The 26,402-nt window shown below is 45.5% G+C and overlaps 1 protein-coding gene across 2 annotated transcripts in view; it reads left to right on the forward strand.

The window, feature by feature from the left end:
* The first annotated feature begins 290 nt into the window (after positions 1 to 290).
* GUCY1A2 (guanylate cyclase 1 soluble subunit alpha 2) overlaps positions 291 to 26,402 on the forward strand; it is a 154,220-nt gene continuing 128,108 nt past the window's right edge. Inside the window, exons 1-3 of one of the 2 annotated variants that reach the window (XM_083736612.1) lie at positions 291 to 1,260; positions 20,916 to 20,977; positions 25,830 to 25,951. In XM_083736612.1, coding sequence (XP_083592738.1) covers positions 949 to 1,260; positions 20,916 to 20,977; positions 25,830 to 25,951 — 496 coding nt within the window. In that variant the 5' untranslated portion in view covers positions 291 to 948. Of the gene's footprint in view, positions 1,261 to 12,430; positions 12,487 to 20,915; positions 20,978 to 25,829; positions 25,952 to 26,402 lie in introns of those variants that run through there. The other variant, XM_083736613.1, reaches the window with a different exon arrangement.

The following is a 26,402-nucleotide window of genomic DNA, read 5'->3' on the forward strand; positions in this document are numbered from 1 at the left end:
GGAGGGCTGCTGCCAGTCAGACTAGACTAGATGGGCAAACGGTCTGGACTTCAGTTTGAGATTTTACATGTGAAATGGAATGTTTAGATCACGCCCCATTACCATTACTCAAGTTGGCACCCCTGCCTCCCACACGTATTCCCCATAATGTAGATCCTTATTCCCCTCTCATTCCTGATGGAGATCTTCAGTCGCCCTTTCTTCCCAGGCAAGGGGCGGCGCCACCAATTTCGCTTTTCCTCTCAGGTGCGAAAACCTCTTGGGCCGGTCCTGCTCGATTGCCTCGTGCGCAAACCCCGGGCTGCTTTGGAGAGCCGCTACCAGCCAGCGCGGACAATCTTGAAACTAGAGGGACTCGGTATCCCACCCGCTCCCCTTTGCTTTGGGGCTGGGTTCTTGCTTTTTCCAAAAAAATCAAAAACCCAAAGAGATGTGGAAATGTGGAGATCCGAGGATCCGACGGGAGGCAATACTAAACTGAGATTGCCAGGGTCCTGCCATGGCATGCTTTCCCCCGCGTCCTCGTTTAAATCTGGCGATGGGCGAGGCGCGCCTTCCGCGTTGCGCGCACGTGACGCCGGCGGAGGCGAGAGGAGGAGCAGCGAGCGAGGAAGGCAGCGGCGGCGACAGGAGAGGGGCGGGCAGGCGGGCGGGCGAGTGGGGGGCGGTTGGCAGATCCACGCAGGAGGAGGAGGTGGGCGGCGGACGGAGGCGTCTCCTTTAAATCCTCCCGGCTGCAAGCAAGGCAGCGCATGTGGACGCGAGCGGGGAAGGCAGGCAGGGGCAGCGAGAGAGGGATCTCGGCGCCCTCCCGAGCAATGACCACCCGCGCGATCGCCATCCCTGCGGGACTCCCTGGCCGCCACCGCCGTTGCCACCGCGCCTCGCCGGAGCTGCTCGCCATCTGATGTCCCCCTGGCCAAGCGGCAGGAGCAGACGCCACGCAGCATGTCCCGGCGCAAGATCTCGTCGGAATCCTTCAGCTCGCTCGGCTCGGACTACCTGGAGACGAGCCCGGAGGAGGAAGGCGAATGTCCCGTGGCCAGGCTGCTGTGGAACGGCAGCCGGAGCCCCCCTTCGCAGTCCGGGGCCACCACCCCCGTCGCCGCCACAGCCCCCCCGTTAGAGGCAGCGGCGGCGGCGGCGGCGGGGCCAGCCGCGGTCTCGGCAGCCCCCTCGGGCTCCCGGAGGGCTCCTCGCCGGAGGAGGGTCAACCTGGACTCGCTGGGCGAGAGCATCAGCCGCCTCACCGCCCCCACGGTAATTGCGCCGCGCCCGGGCCGCCATCAGGTGCAGGGGCGGTCTCGATGCATGCAACGCAGGGAAGGGAAGGGTTTGCGCAGGCAAAGGCGGCCGCAGAAAGGGAAGGGGTCGAAATCCAGCAGAACCTCCGGGCGACACCAGACGCGCGTGTCGCCGCCATCACACGCGACGCTCTGCACGCGGGTTGCGCGTTCTGTTCTGCTTGCCAGGTAGAGAGGTTTTCGCAACGCGCGGAGCGGCCCTCCGTCGCTCGCCTGCATTCGGGTCGCACCTTACGCGCTTGCTGCGGAAAACCGCGCGCACAACCCATGATCCGGGGTTTGTCTCCCTCTGCTCCCGGTCCCCGCCTCGGCGCAACTTTGCTGTATATCCACCCTCCCCCTTCCCGGTCCGGTTTCTGCTCCGCGCCGTCCTCTCTCATCCTGGTAACATCCCACAGCCGGCGCCTCTCCTCCTTGCTTCACATACATAAATCGAGTGTCGTTGTCTGGTTCCCCTATCCTGGTTCGAGATCCTCAGCCAGGATCTGGGACTCCTCTTCTGGCGCCTCTCGCTGCAGCTTGTGCTGAAAGCGTGGGAAATCCGCTGCGTTTAGCGTTTCCTAAGCCACCATAACGGAGAATCGGACTGCAAGAGGAGTTACCGTTATGCACAGAATCAGCCCAGGATATTTAGGTGCCTAAGGCAGAAAATTCCGATAGCACCCCATCCTATGGTGCCTTCGCTCCCCTGTCCTTAGCGTGGTACACAGTCCACCCGAAGTTCTCCCATCAGTCCCGTTGAAAGGGATGAGTGATGCCCAGCCATGCATCTGGTACATCTAGGTTCCTTGGATAAACGCCAAAGAGCTCTATTGTCTCCATGGCTTAGGGGAAGGACCTTAGATCAATGGTACAGCATCCATCTTGCATGCAGAAGTTTCCTAGGTACAATCCCTGTCATCTCCTGGAAGAGATTCTTACTTGAAACCCTGGTCAGTGTAGGCAATAGTGAGCTAGATGGAGTGAGGGTCTGACTTGGTACATAAGGCAGCTTTCTATCTCCCTCTGGGCTCCTGGCTGGCTGCTGTGGTTCTTTTTACGTTCTCTTGTGTGCAAGCCATAAGAGCTTTCCGACGAGCGTTCGGGTCAAGTGTGTCAGCCTTGCCACCTTTGTCAGTTGCCTCACCTTCCTTGCTTCTTATGGTACCTGAATCCATATGTAGCGGTTTGGATGCAAACAGGTCTTATCGCCCAAGCATCTGCACGCCTTAAATTGTTCCTTTTTTTAAATCTGCAAAGTTTCAACTGGGCAATGTTTCACCTGCAGTCTCCGCCACCAATAATACTTTGCATCCCCCTCCTTCTGTATTTCCTTTTAACGTGTCCCAGGCTCTAGGGGATGATTCAAAAGAAGAGATTTGAAGGTAAGATATTGTTCTTCTGAATTCTCCCCTACTCATCCGACACTTGCCAGGCTCCCTGTTGATCTTCTTTACACTTCTTACACAGTCTCTATCGCAATAACTGTTGGACGCTTCCTCTGTGACACCTCTTCTGTCACTACTGTATTTCAGTTTCTGGTAATCCTTAGATATGCTCCTTGCTTCCATCATCAAATCATTGTCCCTTTATTTCCAGATCCTATGGTCAGAGTTTCTCCTAAACCCAACATTTCCCCGCTTTCCCAGCTCTGGGTTCCTCTGTTACTCTCCTAAATGCTGGTGATGACTTAAGACTTAGGAAAGGGCCACGTAACTCAGTGTTAAGAGCTTTTCCTCGCATGCAGGATCTCCCAGGTTCAATCCCTGGAATCCTCAGGTGGAGCTGGGAATATCACCTGTCTGAAGACTTGGAGAGCTACTGTCAATCAGAGTAGACATTATTGAGCTGGGTGGACCATTGGTCTGACTCAGTATGCTTCCTGTGTGGGTGTTTTAGATGTAACATGCAAATGCAAATACCCGAATTAAGAACCTAAGAAGGAGCCTGTTGGATCAGGCCAACTGCCCTTCTAGTCCAGCATCCTGTTCTCACAGTGGCCTCCCAGATGCCTGTGGGAAAACTGGCAAGCAGGACCTGAGCATGAGAATTCTGATGGTCCACCCCTCAGGAAAAGTCATTTTGGGCAATTTGGAGCAAAGGAGGAAGAATATGTGTGCCTGTTGCTTCTCCGATCCAAATACCCCCTTCCTCAAACGAGGCTGCTTTTGCAGCTTGAATCCCACTGGATTCCCAAAGTGTCATTTCCTTTAAAAAGAAATGGGCAGCTGTCGTTTGGTTACATGGATTAATGTGTAAGGTGTAGCCAGGCTCTCAATGCACTGGCTTAGCCTCTTGCACTCCAGTGATCAGCACTGGCTGCTTGTGAAGATTCTCATCTGTGCGGAGAAGCTGCTCTTATTTCTGCCGGTGATGATTGCTTTGCTGTTTGACTTCAGCTCTTACAATTTTGGGCCCCTTTAGAGGAGAAGCCTCTGAAGTTTCCTACTGTTATTAGCTGTTGCTCCTAGTTACTTCTGTGCATGTCAGGTGGACCCATGTGCTGAGTTTCAAAGCCTGCTGCTGAGAATCCAATCAGAGAACAATGAACTGACCACTTATCTTGGGTGCAGTACACCTTCTAAGGCGCCCATTGTCCTGAGCATTGAAAGGAAAAATCTGAAGGGGGAAAAAAGAACCCTATCTCCTGTTTACAGCGTTTCAGGAAGGAAAGGAGCCACGTGTTTCAGCAGCTCTGGAAACTGGGGCATTTCCCAGGGAGGCTGGAGATAACAAATCAATGGTTTGGAATTAGAAAACGCAACTGGTACCTGCAGGAAAATATTGGAGTGCTCCTGTTTGGCTTCCAAGATTTTGCATCCCGTTCTCCCCTTTTCCACACCTTCTGATCATGTTCAGTCTGCATTGGGCTGTTTTGGGGTGTCCTCCATCATGGGGTTTTTCCTCTAAACAGCTTATGCTTTGCTGCAACCCTTACGGTTTCCCCAAGCATGCTGATACTTCTCTCCTGCATGTGGATGGTGCTGTTTTGTCTTGTTAAGGACCCTTGCGGAGAACGGGTTTCCCATTTATATATAGGACTAGCAAAATTCCAATCATTATGGTGGTTGGGAAGAGAGGATATTGCATGGAGCTCCCTGTGTCCCTTGTTGGGTTTGTGATCCTTGATAATAGCTAAAGCACCATGTGTGGAGTTTGCCCCCACCACAGCCTTGTTCCCAGTTGCAGTGCTTTACTTTTCCAAACCAGAGCTCTCTTTCTTGGTCACACTAGAGTGTGACAGAATCTCGAGAAACTTCTATATGCTCTGCAGGGGTGAAAACAGCTTGTGAGAGTGATTGGAAGTGGGGAAACACTTGATGGGGGAAAAGGTTAAGCTCCCTATCTTCATGCTGCATCTCTGCTCCAAATCTATACTGAAATAATAGCTAAATATAAAATGATGGAAGCAGGTTTACTTATGACACCTGTATGCCAATGTCTGCAATAGCTCACCAGCACTCAGGTCCATAAATTGTTTTCAGTGCTAGAACTCAGCCCTAGAATAGAGCCTCTCATATAAAAGATAGCTCCCAACATACTGTCACTTTCTGTCACCGGCTATGGAGTTTTGCTTGCCTTATACCAAGTCCACCTAGCCCAGTATGGTCCCCATCAGCTTGAATCTGGGACCATTTTCATTCAAAGCAAGTCATCTGCCAAGTGAGCTGTATGTTTGTGATTAGCAGGGATAGGGGTGCAGTTAGCCTCTAATTGCATCCCTTCGTTTCCCCCTTTGCACGCTCTCATTGAAGTGAATCATTGCCTTTCCCTCTGATGGGGAATAATAAATCGGTGCTGTTGGGTCACTATTGTGGTGAAAGTGAAATCAGCCTTTAGTTGAGGGACACTTAGCATTCCACCTGTTAGCCCTGTTTTTTTGGCTTGATGGAATCTAGAACTTACCAGCGTCATTTTACAGCAACTGCAATGCCTCTCTTGTTCCTCAGCACTGTGGAGAGAAGCTAAAATTGGTGGAGAGATTATTGGGAAAGAGGTGCTTAGGATGAATGCAGTTTAGCCGTGGTAGCAAACCATGGAGCACCTTCTTCCTCCACTCTGATCTGTTTTGTGGGAGCTCTTTCGTGCCATTTTACAAAGCGTGCAAAATATTAAGGGTGGAATTGACACTATCTTGAAATCAGTGAAATGAGTTCATCAGTGTCGTTGCTTTTTACACTTCATCAATCAGCACAACTTTGGGGTATATATTTGGCATGTTCATAAGTTGTGTCTAAAAATGCAGGTGTGCGTCTCTGCTACCTCATTCCCACTGGCATAGAGCTTTCACACTACTGGATGTAATAAAGAACAATTTTTGACAAGTGTTTGTTGAAATGCTATTGCAGTGTCCTGAAAGCACCGGCTAAATTTTACTCTTTTATCTGTGCTGAAATAGTTTGTTTTGGAGTTAATGAAATGCTGAAAGCACTCAAATCTCAGTCTTAACCTTGGACAGGAGCCGTAGGAGACCCTTGTACTGTGTCAGAAGCCAGAGTGAACAAGTTGGTAGCTTAACCATAATTTCTGATGTCAGGCAGGAGTGCAGTAAATTAGATTATCTTTATTCTCTCCCCTTTCTCCCTCCAATTCAGGGCATTTGCACCCAGTGTTTAGGATTGCAGCGTACAATTCTGATTTTTGATAAATAGGTTTCGACAGGCGTAGGGGAAAAAAATCAAGGCAGTTGGTCATGCAGAATTTTGATGCTAGGGAACTGGAATAATCCTGTGTAGACTGTGGTCCTGCAAAAGATGATTGCTGATTTCTAGATATTAGGAAACAGAACTGCCCCCCCCCGCAAGAAAGGGTAAACAGTTCCACCTATACTATTACAGCTAGAGCTAATGATCTATTCAGTTGTTGGAGGTGGAGACTGCAATATAAAACCTGCTGCAGTTATCATTCCACTTGTAGCAGGTGGTTTGTTCAGTTCAAGTCAAATTATAGTTGGTAAATGATAGGAATCACTGGGCAATCTATTGTCTGTGTGCCGCCTTCCCATTTTTGGAAAAAAATGATCTCTATCTGAGCTTTTGATTTATTGGTCTTGTCAATTGCTATGGTTCAGCCTTGCTTTTGACATCCTTTTTATTCATTGTGACAACAGTGGATAAAGCAAATGAGCACTAGGCTGGATATAGGTGAAGAGATTTATCAGTATATTACATGGTTAACTGTAGTACAGTTTGTTTAATTAGCATTTTCCTTCATTGGTTTCCAACTCCCCCCTCTTTTTTTTTGAGTAAGCAGACCTAACAGTTGGTGCTATGATGTCAAAATTAACCAAAGACATCCCAGCTAGCCTGCAGTATATTTTATCTATCTAATAAGATAGAGGCATAATTTTTATAACTCTCATACGGTATGTTTCAAAGTGATCTGATGAAGTGCATTGTCGTATTCCCTTCCCCACTCCAAGATCATCCAGAGCTGGCACTGCTTCAGATTTTAGCAGTTATATTTTCACATTTTGATGCATCATTAACCCTCCCATAATGAGATAGCTTAAAAGGTAGGTCCAGACATTCAGACCATAAAAGAATATTTATTTGCCACTGTTAATCTGAGGAAACAAACACATATTAAGGGGAATGCTCCTTCTGACCGTTCTGGGTCGTCTTCCCACCCAGCCACTTGGAGGATTATACATTTATAAGTTAATTTTCCAGATCATGGCTGAGCCAACAGACTACTTGTTGCGCTGGTTTACAAGTTACTTCAGTAATTATCACTGCAGATCTCTGCTGCTGAAAAGGTGCTTTGCATACATCCCTGCCTCCACTTCTTCACAGTACATTCAATAACAATATTTAATATTTAACGTTTTTATATTGTCATAAGGTTCATCAGTATTATTATGCCCCATATTAAAAAGGGGGTGGGGGAGGCAGAGAGTGTGTGGCTTGTCTAAGACAAGAGTGTTTATTGCAGAGCACAGATATGAGCTGGGGGATTCTTGATTTTTTTGCCCAGCCTCTTAGATGCTACACCACATCACCTCTCAGTTTGGCACTATAGCGTTTACTGGGTCTATAGCCCAGTGGTAGATCACCTGTTTTGCATGCAGAAAGTCCCAGATTCAATCCCTGGAAGGGCCGGGAGAGACACTCCAACCAGAACCCTGAAGAGCTACTGTCAGTCTGTGTTGGCAATATTGAGCTAGATCAGGGTTTCCCAAACTTGCACCGCCAGCTGTTTTAGGACTGCAACTCCCATCATCCCTAGCTAGTAGGACCAGTGGCCAGGGATGATGGGAATTGTAGTCCCAAAACAGTTGGAGGCCCAAGTTTGAAAAATTCCGAGATAGGTGGACAAATGAACTGACTCCATGTAAAAAAACACACACAAAACATCCTGTGCATCGAAATACACTGCAGGTTTCCCATAAGAACAGCAGAATTTATATAGCGCTTCTGAGTGTTCAAACTGTTTTACAAAATTATTGCATGCCTTTATCACAACCCTGCATGATCTGCTGGGGCGCTGCAGGGCTTTGCAACTGTGACATAGTGAACTGAGCAGAACGGCAGGCAAGAGGCAGGGGTCGCACCAAATTTTGGGCTTGCGCAGGGCGCCACTTAAATTTGAAAGGCCAGAGTCTGCCCCGTGTTAGCATTTCTATTCCAGTTTTGCAGATTGGGGGAGGGGAGTCTGGTTTAGGCTGATAGCGAATTAGCAAAGGCTGCCTATGATGGTTCATACGCAAAGCAATACGGTTTGGAAGATTGGGGGGGGGCTGCTTCTGGTTCCTGAGTTTCCGCAGACCCAACTCATTTCTTCTTGTTTAGCTCAGGCGATGTTTTATCACAGGCATAGGCAAACTTGGTCCTCCAGATGTTTTGGGACTACAATTCCCATCATCCCTGACCACTGGTCCTGTTTGCTTAGGATCATTTGAGTTGTAGTCCCAAAACATCTGGAGGGCTGAGTTTGCCTATGCCTGTTTTATCATCATGTCTCAACTAGCAATCGCCTCCCTCCCAAACCAGAAGTATAAACCAGAATCAAACCCTGGTTTGCGATCCTTGCTCATGATTAAATTGCAGATTACGATACTTCACTGACGTTATAGTATCATCATTTACAAACTATGTGTTAGGAAGGGAAATAGAGGCAAGTGTCACATTGCAGTGTGTTGTTATCCTGGAGTTTAGATCTGAATCTCAGGTGCAAAATATTTCATTCTGATCAGATGGCTGCATTGCACAATGGCAGTTCCATTTGTTTGAGTCTTCTTTCCCAGAATAGTAACCATACATGCCAGAATATTGGAACATTCAGGGAATTATTTCTTAAATCTTAATAATCGTGATCGCTAGATAGACTACCTAGATTTGGAGTAAGTCGTGCTTTTGCACATTATGAGTCTGTGACCCACCAAATCAAGCACAGCCCACCTAGTGCGCATTGTGGCCTGCCAGATATGTGACAATCACTTCATTATTTTTTTTTAGTTGTAGACAGGCAGCAAAACTAGGGCGCTTGTCAAACCCTTGGTGGTTGTCATAAATGACTGGTGGTTTACATTCGGATTGATGGATTATGAATTGTGTATGCCTGGGACAACTATTTTCACCTTCTATCACACTACATAGGATCAGGAGCTTAAAGATGCTCCTGATATACATTTAACAATGCTTGGGTTGTATTGCTTTTATTCTGGGCTTAAATTTAGAGATAACTGGAGTGTACGCAGGATAAATTTAGAAAGTAACTGAAGGTTCTCCGGCCCAGCCTTTTTATTCAAAGGCAGGATCCATCAAACACAATTCTTTGTGGGCTGATTTCACACATAATGCACATGCCCATCATTTTATGACTATAGCATCAAGTGGGTGACTTGACACTGGAGATCAAACACCCTAGATAGAACTTCCACATCATCTCAAACGCAAATATTTTCAAAGGAGTTGACTCATGCATTTAGCTGTGATGCAAAAGATGAAAAGTCAAGTGATGTACAAGCTGTACGCGAATTGGTTCCAAGCGAATGATCGCTATTCTCTTCAGTAATGAGAGAGTCTTTGGAATAATTGAATTTTGGAACTGGGAGAGATTCCTCCAAAGTCATCTAGTTCCAACTCCCGCTCGGTGCAGACTTAACGCAGGATGCAACTACAGCATCCCTGAAAAGTAGGCACCCAGCTCCAGTCTGAACCCTCCACTGATGGAGATTCCACCAGCGGAAGCTGATGTATGAGGGCTAATGGGACACTGCCCCAGCAACAGAAGTCTACCCTGAGCCAGCCCCCACCTGCCTGGCTTACAGCTCATCTCAGAGGCAACGTTGCCTATCAGCTTCCTCCTTCTTAGTATTGCAGAGTTTGGATGAGATGACCTTTGCGGTCCCTTCCATTTCTACCGTTCTGTGATTCCAGGACTCTTCTGCTCAGCGCTGCAGTGTTCCTGGCTTCCAGCTGCAGTGAATCAGACAAGAGTTTGATTTGTTGTCCCCCTCTCCATTTTCATTCTTTCAGTCTCACTAATGGTCCATTTTCACGATGGGGAGAGATTGCCAATGACCCATCTGTATTCTTGCTCCGGGACACGGTGGCGCTGTGGATTAAACCACAGGGCCTAGGACTTGCCGATCAGAAGGTCGGCGGTTCGAATCCCCGTGATGGGGTGAGCTCCCGTTGCTCGGTCCCTGTTCCTGCCAACCTAGCAGTTTGAAAGCACGTCAAAGTGCAAGTAGATAAATAGGTACCACTCTGGTGGGAAGGTAAACGGCGTTTCCGTGTGCTGCTCTGGTTTGCCAGAAGCGGCTTAGTCATGCTGGCCACATGACCCGGAAGCTGTACGCTGGCTCCCTTGGCCAATAAAGCGAGATGAGCGCCGCAACCCCAGAGTCGGCCACAACTGGACCTAATGGTCAGGGGTCCCTTTACCTTTACCTTTTTATTCTTCCTCCACTGAAGCTGAAAACCACCATACCACTCATCCCCTGGTTTTGAATCCCATTGTTGTAAACAGTTGGACCTCAACCATTGCAATTTGAGATTCCTGCATTGCGTTGCAGGGGGGTTGGGCTAGATGACCCTTGGGGTCCTTTCCATCTTTTCCATTTTGTGATTTTATGATTCTATGGCTCCACCTGTCATTGGCCCTGGGTCTTCCTCCAATGAGTGCTCTGCCTTCTGCCCTGCCAGTCCCATTGGGCACCAGCTCCTCATCTCTTGAGGCAGTCTGTGTCACTGTTGAATGGCTTAGGAAGTTTCCCCTGATGTTTAGCTGAAAGCTGCTACCTTGCAATTTCTTTGCAATGCTGTCTTAGCACAGGGGGGAGCTCTCCCATGCTGTGCTTCGACTTGGTAATTGGCAGGTATGAAATGGATGGAAGAAAGCAGGAGGTGTTGGAAATAGGAAGTTGAAGAAAGAAAGAAAAATAAGTGAGTTTTCTGTAGCATATGGGAGAGCCATATCCTTATGTAGAATATTATACAGAACACAGAAAAGTTCTGTAAACTATTCCTCTGAGTGATGCAGGTTGCTGGTTGTTGTCAGCACTTGCGAAAAGTTAGAAATTACACAGTTAAGCAAAAATAAAATAAAATTGCAAAGACGTTTGCATAAGTGGCAGTGAAAAATGGACTCCAATCGGAAATGTAGCCTTGTGGCTACGAAACGAGTGAAAAACCAGTCTGTGGGTGCAAGAGACAACAGATTTATAAAACTTAGAAAATCCATTGTGAAAATGCTTTTAGCCAATTTTCTGCAAAGAGACTGGGGTAATCTAGTCAGATAAGCAGGGTACAAATAATAAAATTGTTGTTGTAATAATTAAGCATAAACCAGACACAGAAAACATAGCTGGATAGATGCATAAAATTATAACTCACTTATTAACTAACAGCACAATCTACTGAATTCATTGGGGATTACTCAGAGGAAAGTAGAGTTAGGATTGCAGCCTAAATAGCCAAATAAACATAATTACAGTATATTTATTTGTTCAAAGCTGGAATGCTATATATGCTTATCTGGAATCCATTCAACTCACTGGGACTTAATTTGGAGCAGGTTTGCACTGTATGTATAGAAATTTAGTGTATTTTCCAGCCCCAGGTTGGAGCATAGCTTTTAAAAATAAAATATTTTTTTCCACTGTGATTTTGTTTGCTTTATGATGGAGTTGTTAATTTGTTGTTTATTTGGACCTGTTTATATGATTTTGCAATGTTTGTATATTGCTGTTTCTCTCTGTTTATTTTTATTGCTTTCCCCACTTGCTCTTCAGTTGAAAATATTTAATGAAGAATGTGCTGTAAATACTGCAAATCATAATAAAGATAATAACAAGCTCCAACATCCCCAACCACACTGGCATAAGTGATGCAAATCATGCTAATTTGCGCATATTTCCTTGGTTAGTATCGTATATTTTATTTCTGGCAGTTATAGGAAGGGACAATGAGCTGGTAAAGGGCTATTTCCAACTATATTTGTCTAGTCAGTAAGCAGCACATGATCTGAATAACAAAGCATTTATCTTCTTTTGACTCCCATTCAACTATCTGGAAATTACTTCCCCAAAATATCTGTGGCATTGGAGTTGATTTGCTCTGTGGGGCCCAGTAGGTTGGTATGTGGGTAGTGCTGTGGTCTAAATCACTGAGCCTGTTGGGCTTCCCCGTCGGAAGGTTGGCGGTTCGAATCCCTGTGACGGAGTGAGCCGCCGTTGCTCTGTCCCAGCTTCTGCCAACATAGTAGTTTGAAAGCATGCCAGTGCAAGTAGATAAATAGGTATCGCTGCGGCAGGAAGATAAACAGTGTTTCCATGCGCTCTGGCTTCCGTCACGGTGTTCCATTGCGCCAGAAGAGGTTTAGTCATGCTGGCCACGTGACCCAGAAAGCTGTCTGTGGAGAAACGTTGGCTCCCTCGGCCTGAATGAGATGAGCATCGCAACCCCATAGTTGCCTTTGACTGGTCTTAACTGTCCAGGGTCCTTTACCTTTTGAAAACCTTTAGTAGGTTTTGACAGTTACAGGGACAGAGCTCAGTGGTCACAACTGCAAAAGGTTCACCTAACAGACGTTCACCTAAGATGCAAATTTTATTTTATTTTTTAAAAGCTGAGGCCTTGCTCTTAGCTTTCTTCTAGCCAAGGCTTCTTTTTACCTGGAACTCACAGGAACTCAGTTCTGGCACTTCTCAGGTGAGCGCCATTGCTATTCAAAGAGAATGAGGGAGGTGTTCATGGTGAGTTCCGACACCTCCTTTTCTAGAAAATAGCACTGCGTATAACTTGCCTGAAATTTCAAGAAATTGTATCAGAGAACTTAGAATCTAGCCTTGCTGGATACATTTCTGCAACAGATTAGTCTAGTGCGAATCATTCACTGCACTGTGGTGTATCTATATTTGATACGTTGGCAGAGACCATTAAGCGCACCATTTCTCAAACCTTCACAAGTCATTTTGGAATTTCAGTTTTACTTAGTGTTACTTATGACATCAGAGTCCTTCTGTATTTAACTTTAGTGCTATGACAAGTATTTGACATTGCTATGATCTGTTGTTTCATGTGTTTTTTTAAAAACAACAACAACATTGGCACTGTTGGGGCTATTCACTCTTTACAGAACATGGCTGATGTTCAGCAATCTAGACAGGCAGGGCACTGCTTTTACTGCAGCTGAGGGCATGGTGGAACTACCAAGACTCCTTTCCATTTTTCAAAGTTTTTAATTTGGTTTTTGCAATGAAAAATTATAAAAAATCAGTTACATATCAGATAAAGAGATGCCTCTGAATCTGAGGACTCCCCCCCCCTTTCCCTGGAGTCCCATTTTAATCATTTAAAACTGCATCTTCTTCAAACTCTTATCAATCTATATTTTCCATGAAGCACTACAAGTGAAATCAAAATCCCGCCAATGTTTCCATCTGCTTCCATCTTAGATAACTTATAATTTTTTCCCATTCTTTTATAAAGTTTTTGTCCTCTTGGTTCCTGAGTTTTCCAGTCAGCTTTGCCATTTCAACATAGCCCATCAGCTTGGTTTGCCATTCTTCTCTGTTAGGGACTGTATCCACTTTCCATCTTGATGCCTTTCCATTTTCAGAATCCAATCCAGCTATGCATGAGCTATAGTTCTCTAGCAGTGGTGGCTGGTGCTCAATATGACTATTATTTAAATTTATACCTTGCCCTTCCTTCCCCAAGGAGGCCAGGGCGGCAGACAGACACACAGTTTAAAAACAAAGTAAAAACATTCCAAAGCAGTTAAAACGTTTTAAAAGCAATTGTAGTTTAAAAATGTTCTTGTATCCAGTGATCACTGGGTTGCCAGGAACAGCATTCTCCAGCCTCGTGGTAAGCAGGAATGTTTCCAAATTCCTCCTGAAAGTTAATGATGATGGAGTCAGGCATCCCTCATGGGGGAAGGCATCCCACGAATGTGGAGCCACCACTGAAAAGGCCCCATATGGATCAGGCGCAGTTGGGCAGCCCTCAATAGCTTCACCACTAACAAGGCCTCAGCCAATGATTGTAGGGTCAGAAATTGTTGATATTGGTGAAGGTGCCTTTAAAGGTACTTGCACCACCAGGTCATTTGGGGCTTTATGTACTAGTACAGGGAGGGTGGAAGGCAGGGAGATGGAGCAAAAGCCAAAGACTGAACCCATTGATTTGAATTTTACCCGCACCCATCTCTTTGCTGAGTTCTGCAAGGGCAACAAGGGACGCGGGTGCCGCTGTGGGTTAAATCACAGAGCCTAGGACTTGCCGATCAGAAGGTTGGCAGGTTCGAATCTCTGCGACAGGGTGAGTTCTCATTGTTTGGTCCCTGCTCCTGCCAACCTAGCAGTTTGAAAGCACGTCAAAGTGCAAGTAGATAAATAGATGCAAGTAGATAAATAGGTACCGCTCCAGCGGGAAGGTAAACGGCATTTCCATGCACTGCTCTGGTTCGCCAGAAGCGGCTTAGTCATGCTGGCCACATGACCCGGAAGCTGTCTGCAGACAAACGCCGGCTCCCTCGGCCTATAGAGCGAGATAAGCGCGCAACCCCAGAGTCGGTCACGACTGGACCTAATGGTCAGGGGTCCCTTTACCTTTATCTTTACAAGGGCAACACAATAGTGTGCTATTCAGCCTAACCGATCAGCCTCCCCACTGCTCTCTAGGGTTGCGGGCCTGGCAACTTAAGCCCAGACTAAAGATGAAAAGCATTTCCTGGTGGTTGCCAGTTATTCTCACCAAGTAGCTCCTCTGTTAAGTTTCCCTTTTCTTATATTTTGGGCCAGTTATACTCACCAAGTAGCTCCTCTGGCAGGCATCATTTTGCTCTTCAGATCTTTAACTTTGGTGCGCCTTAGACATTTTAAGCATGCACTTCATAAGTGCATGACAGTTGAAGTGCCTTAATGGCTCTGCTAGAAGTCACTTAGCTTCTCGCTGAGAAGTGAGGGGAGGATCCTATTAGGTTTAGATGGAACCTCTTTCCCAAGAAGTAGTAGGACTCTGTCAGAGATGGGCGGCGTGTCTAGGCTCTGGATTTCCAAACTCAACAGACTTCCTTTTAGCTCAAATGTAACCTGTGACATTGGTTGCTTTTAAATATTTGCTTGTATTCAGTGATCTTCATCTGCATCCCCCCCCCCCGGCTTTTAGAGGTAATACACTTGCATGTCTAAACAGCTTTTAATCTCAAGAGGAAGGTGTAGCTGTCAGGAGTTCAGCCTACACTTGAATAGGACCCTGATAGAGACACACACCCGACTGGCATGTTCTCTCCCTCCTGGTCGTTTGTTTGGGAGCTTCAAGAGCTTTCTTCTGCCCAAACATCACAGCGACCGATGCCAACCGACACCGGCACACTTAGGGATCCGCAGAGTTTTCGTGACAGACCTCAGCAACTCAGCATTTTGGCTATTCTACTTTATTTACATATAAACACACACAGAGCACTGCAACATGGCTCCCTCTCTCTCAAGCATCAGACAGCAAAGAGAAAAAGAACAAAGGACAATAGTCCCACTTCACGGAACACAGTAACACAAACATCCTGTTTCCGTCACTTCCCACTCTGTGGAGTCAACACATATACCGTCATGTGAAAGACAAAAAACCCATGACTGCAATCATGGAGCAGGAATTCTAACAGTAGCTTCACATTCTACATTTTCGTAAAGGGCAGTCTATGGAAAGTGAGTAGCTCAGGCATAAAGCTAGAGTTCTTGTGTTTGATTTCCACAGGCAGGGGGCCCTGGAGGTGAAGCCCATTGGCAAGCCCATCTAACATACTTGCTGGATATGCTGTTTCAGATTTTATGGAAGGAGAGGCAAAATGCCCAAATTACCAAAAGGGCAGAGGGGGCGTCATTCCCTTGCCTCTAGAAGTCTTCATGGAGGCATACTTTAGCAAAAGTGGGAGGGGGGAATCGGAGGGTGAGGCTTGTAGGCTTCATTAAGAGTCCCCTATCTTTCACTTTATTGGGCCCAACACATTTTTCTGCCTGAAACAAAGGATAATACAGTGGTACCTCAGGTTAAGAACTTAATTCGTTCTGGAGGTCCTTTCTTAACCTGAAACTGTTCTTAACCTGAGGTACCACTTTAGCTAATGGGGCCTCCTGCCACCACGCCACCAGAGCATGATTTCTGTTCTCATCCTGAAGCAAAGTTCTTAACCCGAGGTACTATTTCTGGGTTAGCAGAGTATGTAACCTGAAGCGTCTGTAACCTGAGGTACCACCGTATGGTGTTCCTCCTTCTCCCCCTAATAAACTGGATTGATAGTTGAATCTTATTTTAGCACCATCCTCGGAACAGCATCCTGCACTCTACCTGAGTGCAGTAGGGTATCTTAAGAGGTGCAGAGCAGGTTTAATGGCTTAGGGAGACTCTTGGGAGGGACACGTGCTGCCCGAAGCAGTTCCCTTTCTGTGCCTAATGGTAGGACTGGGCCTGCCCCTGATAACTCCTGGGGTAGGGAAGATATTTTACTAGGGAGCAGGAAAGAGATCCAAAGGACACACTCTAGATTAAGTTAAGTTGCAAAGCAGTAGTAAATATTGTGGTTTTATTTTAAAAAAATAATAAATACACACGAATGCACACAATAACCTTACAACTATAGCAATGTTATCATTATAAAATTAGCAAGTGTTTAGAACAAGAAGTCCTCCATGTTTAATTGTGGCTCGTGAGAAAAGTTCTCCTGAGGCAGAATCAGCATGGTTTGAAACAATGGGAGGAGGGTGCCTTTTCTTAAATAAGACCTGGGGTGATTCTTCTTGTTTTTCTTTCCTAAATGTGTGTGTGGCCTTTACAAAGACTGAGGATCTGGATTAAATTTTACCAACTAGCTGTTGTCCATTTAACACAGTGATAACACACAGTTGTGACTTCGGTGCAAGTGTCACAAATCTTCACGAGATAATAAGCTTGGAGGTTAGACTGTGAAGTCACTGGCGGAGGCGCTCTGTGTAATGAGGTGTCCGAAATATATGATCCCAAAAGTAGTTTCCTAATTTTGATGCTCTAATTGCGATCAACCAGGGTGGATTTGGCTCACGGTCACTAGTCATGTATTGTGGTAATGGTAAAGGGACCCCTGACCATTAGGTCCAGTTGTGACTGACTCTGGGGTTGCGGTGCTCAGCTCACTTTATTGGCCGAGGAAGCCGGCGTACAACTTCTGGGTCATGTGGCCAGCATGACTAAGCCGCTTCTGGCGAACCAGAGGAGCACACAGAAATGCCGTTTACCTTCCCACCAGAGCGGTACCTATTTATCTACTTGCACTTTGAGGTGCTTTCGAACTGCTAGGTTGACAGGAGCAGGGACTGAGCAACAGGAGCTCACCCTGTCGCAGGGATTCGAACCACCAACCTTCTGATCGGCAAGCCCTAGGCTCTGTGGTTTAACCCACAGCATCACCTGCGTCGCTATGTATTGTGGTACATGACCATATTCCCCTCACAGAGCTACGATTACCCCTGCGATTGTTAAGCTACTCTGGCAGTTGTAACACCATGAGAGGAACACGGGTCTCCTAAAAACTCTCGGCCCTCTTAAGAGACTACAGTCCCCAATATTCTTTGAGGAAAGCCATGGTGTTCAGTGTGGTATGACACTGCTTTAAACGCCTAAGGCAAATAGGGCCTGTAGTCTTTACCACAAGTGAGAAAGGACATGTTTCTAAAATGCTTCGCTTCATGGAGGACAGCTTTATATTCCACGAAACCTCACAGCTGCAGAAAACATTTTTGCCCTGACTTTCTGTTTTCCTGTAACTGCAGGTATCTGTGAATAGGAATCGGATGATGAAAGTGATGTAAATGAAGATAAATTCAATGAATGATAATAGTAACAAAAAGATAGGGACGTAGGTAGGTTAAGAGCACTTGACGCTGTTGAATAATGCAAAGCAAAACAAATGCTTTTAAAAAAGAGGCAGATTACTGTTTGCGTAATTTAATTGCGTATTGTCTTTATAGAGTTGCCAATTTTTCTTTGTTTCATTCTAATTGTGCAAAATCTGGCAACTGGTCAAATTGACCTCAGGTTTCAAGATAAAAGTCAATGGAGAAACTGTTTAATTCCTGGGAGATGAACACTGTGTTCTTCTTTTATCCCTTTCTTCTCAGCAAAAATTGGTGCTGTGGAGCTGCTAAATTGACCTCCCCCCCCCCCCCCGCAGCAGCATCTGAAGAGAATTTCTGCTCCATCAGGTCCTTAGGTTTTAAACACCCGCTTCTCCAAATGGGAGGAAGCTGCTTCTTTATGTGTGGTCTCATTTAGATAGAGCTTCTGTTGATTTATTTTATTTTATTTTATTTTGCTAGAGCACATCGGATTTTTAAATGCTTTCCTGAGACAGTAACTTTGACTCCTGCTGAGAGCAGATATAATTGCCAACTTGATTTTTTTTAAAAAAAACCAACAATCCCAAACCTGTTCAAAGGCTTAACCCTATTTCCCTTCTTTGTTTTTCAAGTCTATGCTGAGCTGCACATCTAAATGCAAAAGGCCAGGTAAATTGCTAGCTCCTGCTGTTAGAATAAGGCTCCTACAAGTTGTGCATTCTACTTACGGCCGATATTGGGCATTGTATGGATCTTTCGTTTGTGCTGCCGTTGCAGCGAGAATAATTGAACTGTGATTTAGCACAGTTTTTATTAAATTGACTTGGCATGATGGCCTTCCTTTTCTTGCATATCGACAGGACAGGGGAAAGATGACTGAATTCAGCGTTCAAGACCTAAAATACAGCTGAAGTTCAAGGCCCCTCATGGAAGTACACGTAATTAAAAGCAATTTATATTCACCTCTGCAATTTGGAGTCCACGCAGGGATCATTATTGCCAAGCTGATTTTCTTAATGTGTGTTTTAAAGCCACATTTATCAAAATTAAGTAATATGTGAGCAATCTTCCCAGTTTTGTTTTTGCAATAAATAGCAACCATTTTATCCACCCATTTGCAGGCTCAAACACACATATCAGCTGTGCCATGTGAAATTAAAGCGCCTTCAGACTGTCACTTTTTTGCAGGAGGGATTCAAGCACATGCCTGGAAATTTAGGTTTGCACAATTAAAGTAGGTTAAAGTGGTCTGTCGCTCCAGCTCGACAAATCCACTTGGAAAAAAGAATGGGACTTCTTTGCAACTTGGAAAGTGACAGGGAAATCATTGAAAAGTATGGGATGAAGAAAGGTTTGTAAATGGGGGACATAGAAACATCCTGCAAGCAAATCAAGATGAATGCCAGATGAATGATCACTGTCATATAAGAACTCTTACAGGTATTGCATTGAGGAGATGACAGTACGAGGTGACACCCCTGGCTCCCTCGGCTGCCATGACTCAGCAATGATGGGGAGAGATGAAGGCCGAAGGGAGGAGGAATGAAGCAGAGAGAGATGCAGGCGGAAGAACAAGGCTGGAATGGATCTGCAAGTGACACTTGGGTGATTGGCTCCAGCAGTGGCAGAAAGCAGGAGACCGCTTCCAGTGACAGATGCAGGCAGAAGCTACAGCCTTTTTCTTCTGCCTATGTCTGTCACTGTCTCATAGTTATGTTTTCCTTCTTGTTTTTTAGTGCTGTTTTTTTATTGCTCTTGCGTTTCTTTGTAGTTTTATGCTGGTTTTACACTCATTTTTCTGCTGGTGCAACTTTTGTATTGCTTGTTCTACAGTGGTACCTCGGTTTACAAACTTAATCCATTCCGGAAGTCCATTCATAAACAGAAACTGTTCTTAAACCAAGGTGCACTTCCCCTAATGAGGCCTTCCACCATTCAGATTCCGTTCTTAGACTGAGGTAAAGTTTGCAAACCGGGACACTACTTCTGGTTCTGCGGAGTTTGTGAACCAAATCATTCGTAAACAGGACTGTTCTTAAACCGAGGTGCCACTGTATTTGTTTTCTATTGATTTTTAAATTGTGAGTTGGCCTGATGACATTGCAAGTTGGGCGGCATATAAACCTTATGCATCCAAGACTGTTTTAATCCCTACCCACCTTCTTGGGTGATGAGATTAGCAAAGCGGGCCCTCTTGGTAGTTCCCCGCTCAAGGTGCGGGAAATAGCGGCCCAGGTGAGGGCTTTCCCAGTGACTGGCTCCACAGAGTTGGGTCTCTCATATTCAGTGTACTGTATAGCTCTCACCATAAGCTGATGATACACCTTTTTAAGCTGGCCTTTGAGGTATTTTGTTTTGTGGTCCTCACATTTGTACGGTTTTGATCCCTTATGAATGTTTTTTTTTAGAATTAATTGTAGCAGTTTGTTTTCAGAATTTTTTATTGCATTTTTCTAGCCTGCGCTGGGCTCTTACAGTGAAGGGTGGGTAAGAAATACAGTCGTACCTTGGTAGTCGAACTCCTTAGTTGTTGAACAAATTGGGTCCCGAACGTCGCAGATCAGGAAGTGAGTGTTTCGGTTTGCGAAAGTTTTTTGGAAGCCAAACGTCCGACGTGGCTTCCGATTGGCTGCTGGAAGCTATCATGTGGCGTACTGCTCATGAGTGAACCATGCCCACCTTTCTCCTCACCAGGAGAAAACAAACCATAATTCACGTCTTAGTATTATGTTTGAACGCTATGTCTCTGCCATGATCAAGAACAAATTTGGGCTGCAGATTATGGTTTGTTGTACATGAAACAAAGCATGATCTCTGGTTAAGATGTAACACTAAGCCAGAGGGTTGTGTGTTTATTGCTCTCGGCATGAGTGGAAAGGAGCCAAGTGTGCCTGAGTCAGTTGTGCATGATAAGCTATGGTTTATGATGCGCTGTGACTTGTGAATGGGCCCATTGTGTTTTCTGTTTGCTGCTTTTTGTATTAAGCGGCGCTGGCTAAAGAAACCACTGCTGATTTAACAGAGGACTAAAATATCAGGGAAGAGCCCTGAAATATTGATGTGTTTGTAGAACAAAAACAGCTTGCTACTTCTGGGCTGCTTTCTTCCCGTTTCTCTGGGGGAAGCACAGCAGATGTGTGAGGAGAGAGAGAAAAAGTGTAATTGGGAAAGAAACACACCATACATTAGATTAAGCAATAAAATCAGTAGTCACCTCCAGACATTGTGCTGAGCGCTAGGCTGGCTGACGAACTGCTAATAACTTTTAAAAACAAAAAACCAAAACCATTCTTTCTTTGTTTATTCTGTAGCCTCAGACCATAAGGCAGACTCTCCAGAGGACACTGCAACATTACGAGCATCAAGTTATTGGGTAAGTAGAGCTCATTTCTCAAAAAATGGCGAGTGGATAGATAGATGGTGGTGACAATAAGAAGCAAGTGACATTATGATTCTATGATGTTGGCTAACATGAACACCTCATAGGCGCATAGGAAGTTGCCCTGACTTGGAGACCTCGGGCATTGAACCTGGGACCTTCGGCATGCAAAGCAGACACTTTACCATTGAGCTATGGCCCTTCCCCCTTTGCGTTCTTCATTGCTAGCTTGTTACGCCAATTCTCAAATGGCTGTGGTGCTGCTGTTCATAGAATTCGGATGCCCACAACTGCTCAGCTCACTCTAGCTTTTTCTTCTTCTCAATGCAGAATGATCCGTTTATTTGTTGTAAGCTACTGATACAGTTTTGTCTACAACCATGGAATTTCTCTCAGGGATCATTCATATTTCTCTTTGTCCCACAATTTCTAAGGAATGGGTTCGAGAGGTGTGTTTTTTTTGTCCCACCCCTTTCCCTGGGGAAACCTGTTGTCTACCACTGAATCACCACAAACGTTAACGTAACAAACATAAAACTTAAATTAATAGGGCAGAAAACCCTATTAGATTCAGTAGACAGTGGGTTTTCCTGGGGAAAGCAGTTCCTAGAAATCACGGGACAAACAGACGTATGGATTAGCCCTCAGTATGGGATGCATTGTAAGAAACAGAATGGGATTTAGGACTCAGCTAGGGGTGAATTTGGATCCCCTCAGGAATATGTGGAACTAGATTTTTTCTAGAAAAAGAGGTGTTGGAATACACCATGAACACCTACCTTGTTATAATGGTGATGGCGCCCACCTTAAGAGGTGCCAGAACTGAGTTCCGGTGAGTTCCAGCCAAAAAAATAAATTAAAAAGCCCTTTGTGGTGTTTCTTTCCGGTTTTGGGAGAAGTAGCTCAGCTTATTTCAGAAGTTGGGGAAAGCTTTGTACTACTGGCTCAAAGAAATGCACTCAAGAGCATGGGAAGGTAAAGATATGGATTGAGCTCTTAACAGGTTTTTTAAAAAAAACATTTAGTTTTTATAATTTTGGGACTATTTTATGGAGAAACTGTATGTGGCTTGTGAATTGTATTGTAACGTAATGTTTTGTTTTAAATGCTAATGTTGCGCACTTCTTGAAGGATTTGCAGAAGTGATCAATAAAGAAATCAGCACCAAATAACGTAACTAATTCTGGGGACAGGATTAACTTTTGTCTTTTGTTTTGAAAAGGAAAAGGTAGTTGGATTTCCCCCTGCCCCTCCAAGTTCAGGATTCTGATTTTGTTTTAGCAGAGCATAAATACAGTCCTATGACCTTTCTGTAGAATGAATCATGTAGTGGTTTATTTATAAACAGTTCAGATATATTTGACTTGTGGAAATGATTTCAGACCTCGGCCAGACTGCCTTTCTATTGTGCTAAACGTAAGAATACATCACCCAGTCCTTGCTAGAGAGAATGTGCTACTCCAGTTAATGCTTTACATACGTGAGTAACACTGCATTGTTAGAAAGGAAAGGAAAACGGTGTTGATAGCTGAAAGAGCAAAGCGGAATGGTGTTGTAGCAATATAGTAAACTATGTTTATGATAATATTTTTTCTTTGGAAAAGACCTTTCTCGTCCAGCATTCTGTTTCCACAGTGGCCAATTGCGAATGCTTCTGGGAAGTCCAGAAACAGGACAACAGCACTCTCCTGCTTGGGTTTCCCAGTACTGCTTCTGATACTGGGATCCCACGAGCTGGCCGAGTCAGCACGATGCAGATGGATGATTTGCCGGGGAACTGGGGAAAGGTCTCTAGTGAGATGGGGAGGTTTTTGCCAGACTTGGGGTGCCTGATAATGAGGTTCCTGGGCCCCTCAGCCTGCTTTCTCACCTCACCCTCTCCACAGTACGGCTGGGTGGTATATCAAACCAGTTTGAAGTCCACATCGCGATACCGGTTTCATAATTTTTGACCTGGCAATATATCATGATATGTGCTATGCAGAAATCACAACGTGGGGAAAACCGTGAAGCCCAAATTTCTCTCTCTTGAGTCCTGCAGCCTCTTAACTCTGCCAGATCAGCTCTCCCCTGGCTCATGCAAGGGGGGGGGGCAGTGAATCGCAAGAGCAGGCGCTGGCAAAAATCACCGCGAAGCCAGCCAATGCCTTTACATAGCTCCATCCTTATTTCAGACATTGTGGTATATTGATATACTGTGATGTTTAGCTGGTGATTCGGTACAGAGCAGTGTTGAAAACCAGATATCACCCAGCCCTGATCCACAGTGCCTTTTGCATTGCCCCCCCCCCCTTGGAGTCATCAGGAGCTGGGTCCATCTAGTCCAGTGGGAAGAATGCTGTTTCCCTCATGTCCTTTATTCCATGCTTCTCATAGATCTGGTTGGCCGCTGGGAGAATAGGATGCTGGACTTAGAGGGGCCGTTGTTCTTACACAGAGCAGATCTGGGGAGAGTGTGGGGGCACACGGAGAGAGGGGGGGAGTTCTGTTGCACAAATGGAAATTCTTCTGCTAGTGGATCTGTTTTGTTGGCTAACGACCCCATGTGTCTGGATACGCTTGCTGAAATAGGAAAGTTTTCAGCCAGTCTCTAAAGAAGCACAGCGAAGACAACTGCCCCATACCATTAGATGTGGAGTTCCAGAGCACACCAAAGGAGTGACTCCTCACGAATGAGGAGCATGAATATTGTGTGGTGCCTGGAAAACTGCAAGTGCTGCAGGTCAGATCAGAGCACGACACCCCCCTTCATTGTCTGGTCCTCTAAGCTGAATGTTATTCCCAGGGGCCTGGAGTACACATTGTTAACGCAGTTGTACCAAATCCATGGGATGCTAGAGCAATTGCTGAGTGTATATTGCTTTAGAATCATAGAATTTGTAGAGTTGGAAGGGTCCCTGAGGGTCATCTAGTCCAACCCCCTGCAATGTAGGAATATGCAGCTGTCCCATGCGGGGATTGAACCTGCAACCTTGGCATTATCAGCACCATGCTCCAACCAACTGAGCTATCCAGGCTTGACTGCATTTACAAGCCCATAAAAGCTGATCGTTTGCACCAATATATAGAAACAGTGCTCTGCCGCCCCCCCGCCCCTAGTTTAAAAATGGACCCAAGTAGCAGCATCAGATTATATATGCTCCAGAGATTTACCCTTAACAACCCTGAGTAACTGCCTACGCCTTGTTTATATTGGCCACTGTACCTTTCCTATATAGTTTGGATGAAGCCTCTGCCAAGATGGGTTAAGCAGCAGTGACAAGGGGCAAATGCCAACTGCTGCCGTGGGCTCTTATGTAATTACCCAGGTGCCCTGGCAGCTTTGGCATGCTGTACAAGTCGGATCAGGTGTACGTCTAGGTGCAAAAAAATTCATCCCAGGCATCTGAAACTCTCTACGCTTTAGGGAGTTGCCCTTGTGCATCGCATAGCCTCTTTTGTCAAACTGAGCTGCAGCGATGTCCTTGGTGTTAATAAGGCTGGCGCGTCTGGAAAACCCCTTGGGGTAGAGTGGGAGAGAGAGAGAGCTATTGCTTGGGGAGTTGCCTGTGCATCCTTACTCATAGCTCGATGCAGAATATAGAACAGATGTGGGAGAAAGGGAGTGGAAACCTGGGCGTGGAAAACTTCTGGCAAAAAGAGCTGCTCTTCTATTAAAGCTTGTGTTCCTAAGACTCAAGGCTTGAGACAGGGAGTGTGTGTCTGTGTTGCTTGCAGAACTCCACCCCTTTCTCTCTCCCCTTCCTGAACCATTTGGTATGTTTTTTTCCCCACAAGCATGACTATCTCACTTGCTTGCTTCTGACTGTAGGTGATTCAATCTAATAATGGGTTCAGGGGGGTCAAATTTGGAGCAAAACGGGGCCATTCAAAACAAAGGTTCCATAGCTATGAAAAATTCTGTAAGCTTGTAAAATTAAAAGATGCTGTATATGTTTTTCTGAAAACCCCCGAAACTGTCTGTCCTGAACCTTTTGCATTACAGAATGCTGGTAGCAATTGAGCGTTTGGTGGGAGGGAGGGAGAGAATACAAAGGTATAACGAAACCAGGTCAGGTAAATTGTGGGAGTCTTATTGATTAAATTTACGGTTGAGAGCAGGAGGGGGAGAAGTCTAAAAAGTGGGAGAGTAAGGTTGGGGGAGGGTGTGTGTCGTGAGCTTTAAGAAGCTCCCTCATACACACTCATTCCACAGTTATGTTTCAAGAAGAGGGACGTGAAAACACATTTTCCCCACTCTCCAGAACTGCATGTCTCCCCCAGTTGTCCCCGCTATATAGGGCTCATGTTTGAAGCTGGAAGCCTCCTAGTGCTGTATTGCCTAGCAAGGGGAGGTCATGGGGAGTGGTCCTTTTACCCTTCCTCCTCCTCCAAAAGGTCTGAACAGCACTCTGAGATTACTGTTCCAGGTTGTTTGGAGTCTTCTTAGAGGACTGGATGCACCACAACATTATGTTGCAGGTCCTGCTAGTCATTTATGAGATTTATATACCCCCAGTCCCGGTATACATCCTTGGGCAGTGGCTCTAACTAATCATTTATTGCTGCTTTCTGTTCCCAGTCCTTTAGCCAGTCGCCAATCAATGAGAGCACATTTCCTCTTATCCCTTGATTGCTAAGTTTACACATAGCCTTTGAGGAGGGATATTTTGGAAGTCCAAAGTTCCTGGATTACTCCCATCCGGCATGCTTTAATAACTCAAACTGTGGACGTGGCAGAACTTAACCTTTGAAGAAGCCATGCTGATTCTTCCTGAGAAGGCTTGTCCTTCTTTATGTTCAGTCATTCAAGATGCCAGTTTATTTTTGTTTTGTTTTCATGCACCAGTTTTGTGTTTCTTTCTAGTTACAGGGATGCTGAAAAGAACTTCCACAATCTCTCCAACCGGTGCTCCTATGCAGACCGCCCTGGCAACGACGAAACTGAAGATGTCTCAGGAATCCTCCAGTGTACAGCAAATATACTCGGTACCGTGTACATTTGTGTCATTAGCAGAAGATGTTTTTCTGAGTTTCCCTTCTTGTTTTCTGAGCTTTCCCTTCCATGGAGGCCCATTCTACAGAGTTCAGCTTGGTAATGCCAAGGTTGCTTCCATGCAGCTATAATCATTGCCTTATAGTCCAATGTTATATTCCCAACTGTTAGTAGTTAGCTAGATGCCTCTCGGAATTGGGGCAGAAAAGCAGCCGCCCTCCTTAGTCGTCATCTCCCCACTTTTCAAAGTATACCAACATATTTGACCCCACTAATAAAATCCCAAGCCTGATGTCCAAACATCTACTGGGTCCTGATGCATATAGACACACCCCATTGGAGTAAGAGACCTGATTTGTAAAGGATGCTATCTGAGCATTCCCCACTATGTACATGGTATACATGCCATGGCTTTGCAGAGAATGAAACAGCCCCAGCTTATGC

The sequence above is a fragment of the Podarcis gaigeae genome (genome assembly GCF_964106915.1).
Source record: "Podarcis gaigeae genome assembly, chromosome: 4".
Lineage (NCBI taxonomy): Eukaryota > Metazoa > Chordata > Lepidosauria > Squamata > Lacertidae > Podarcis > Podarcis gaigeae.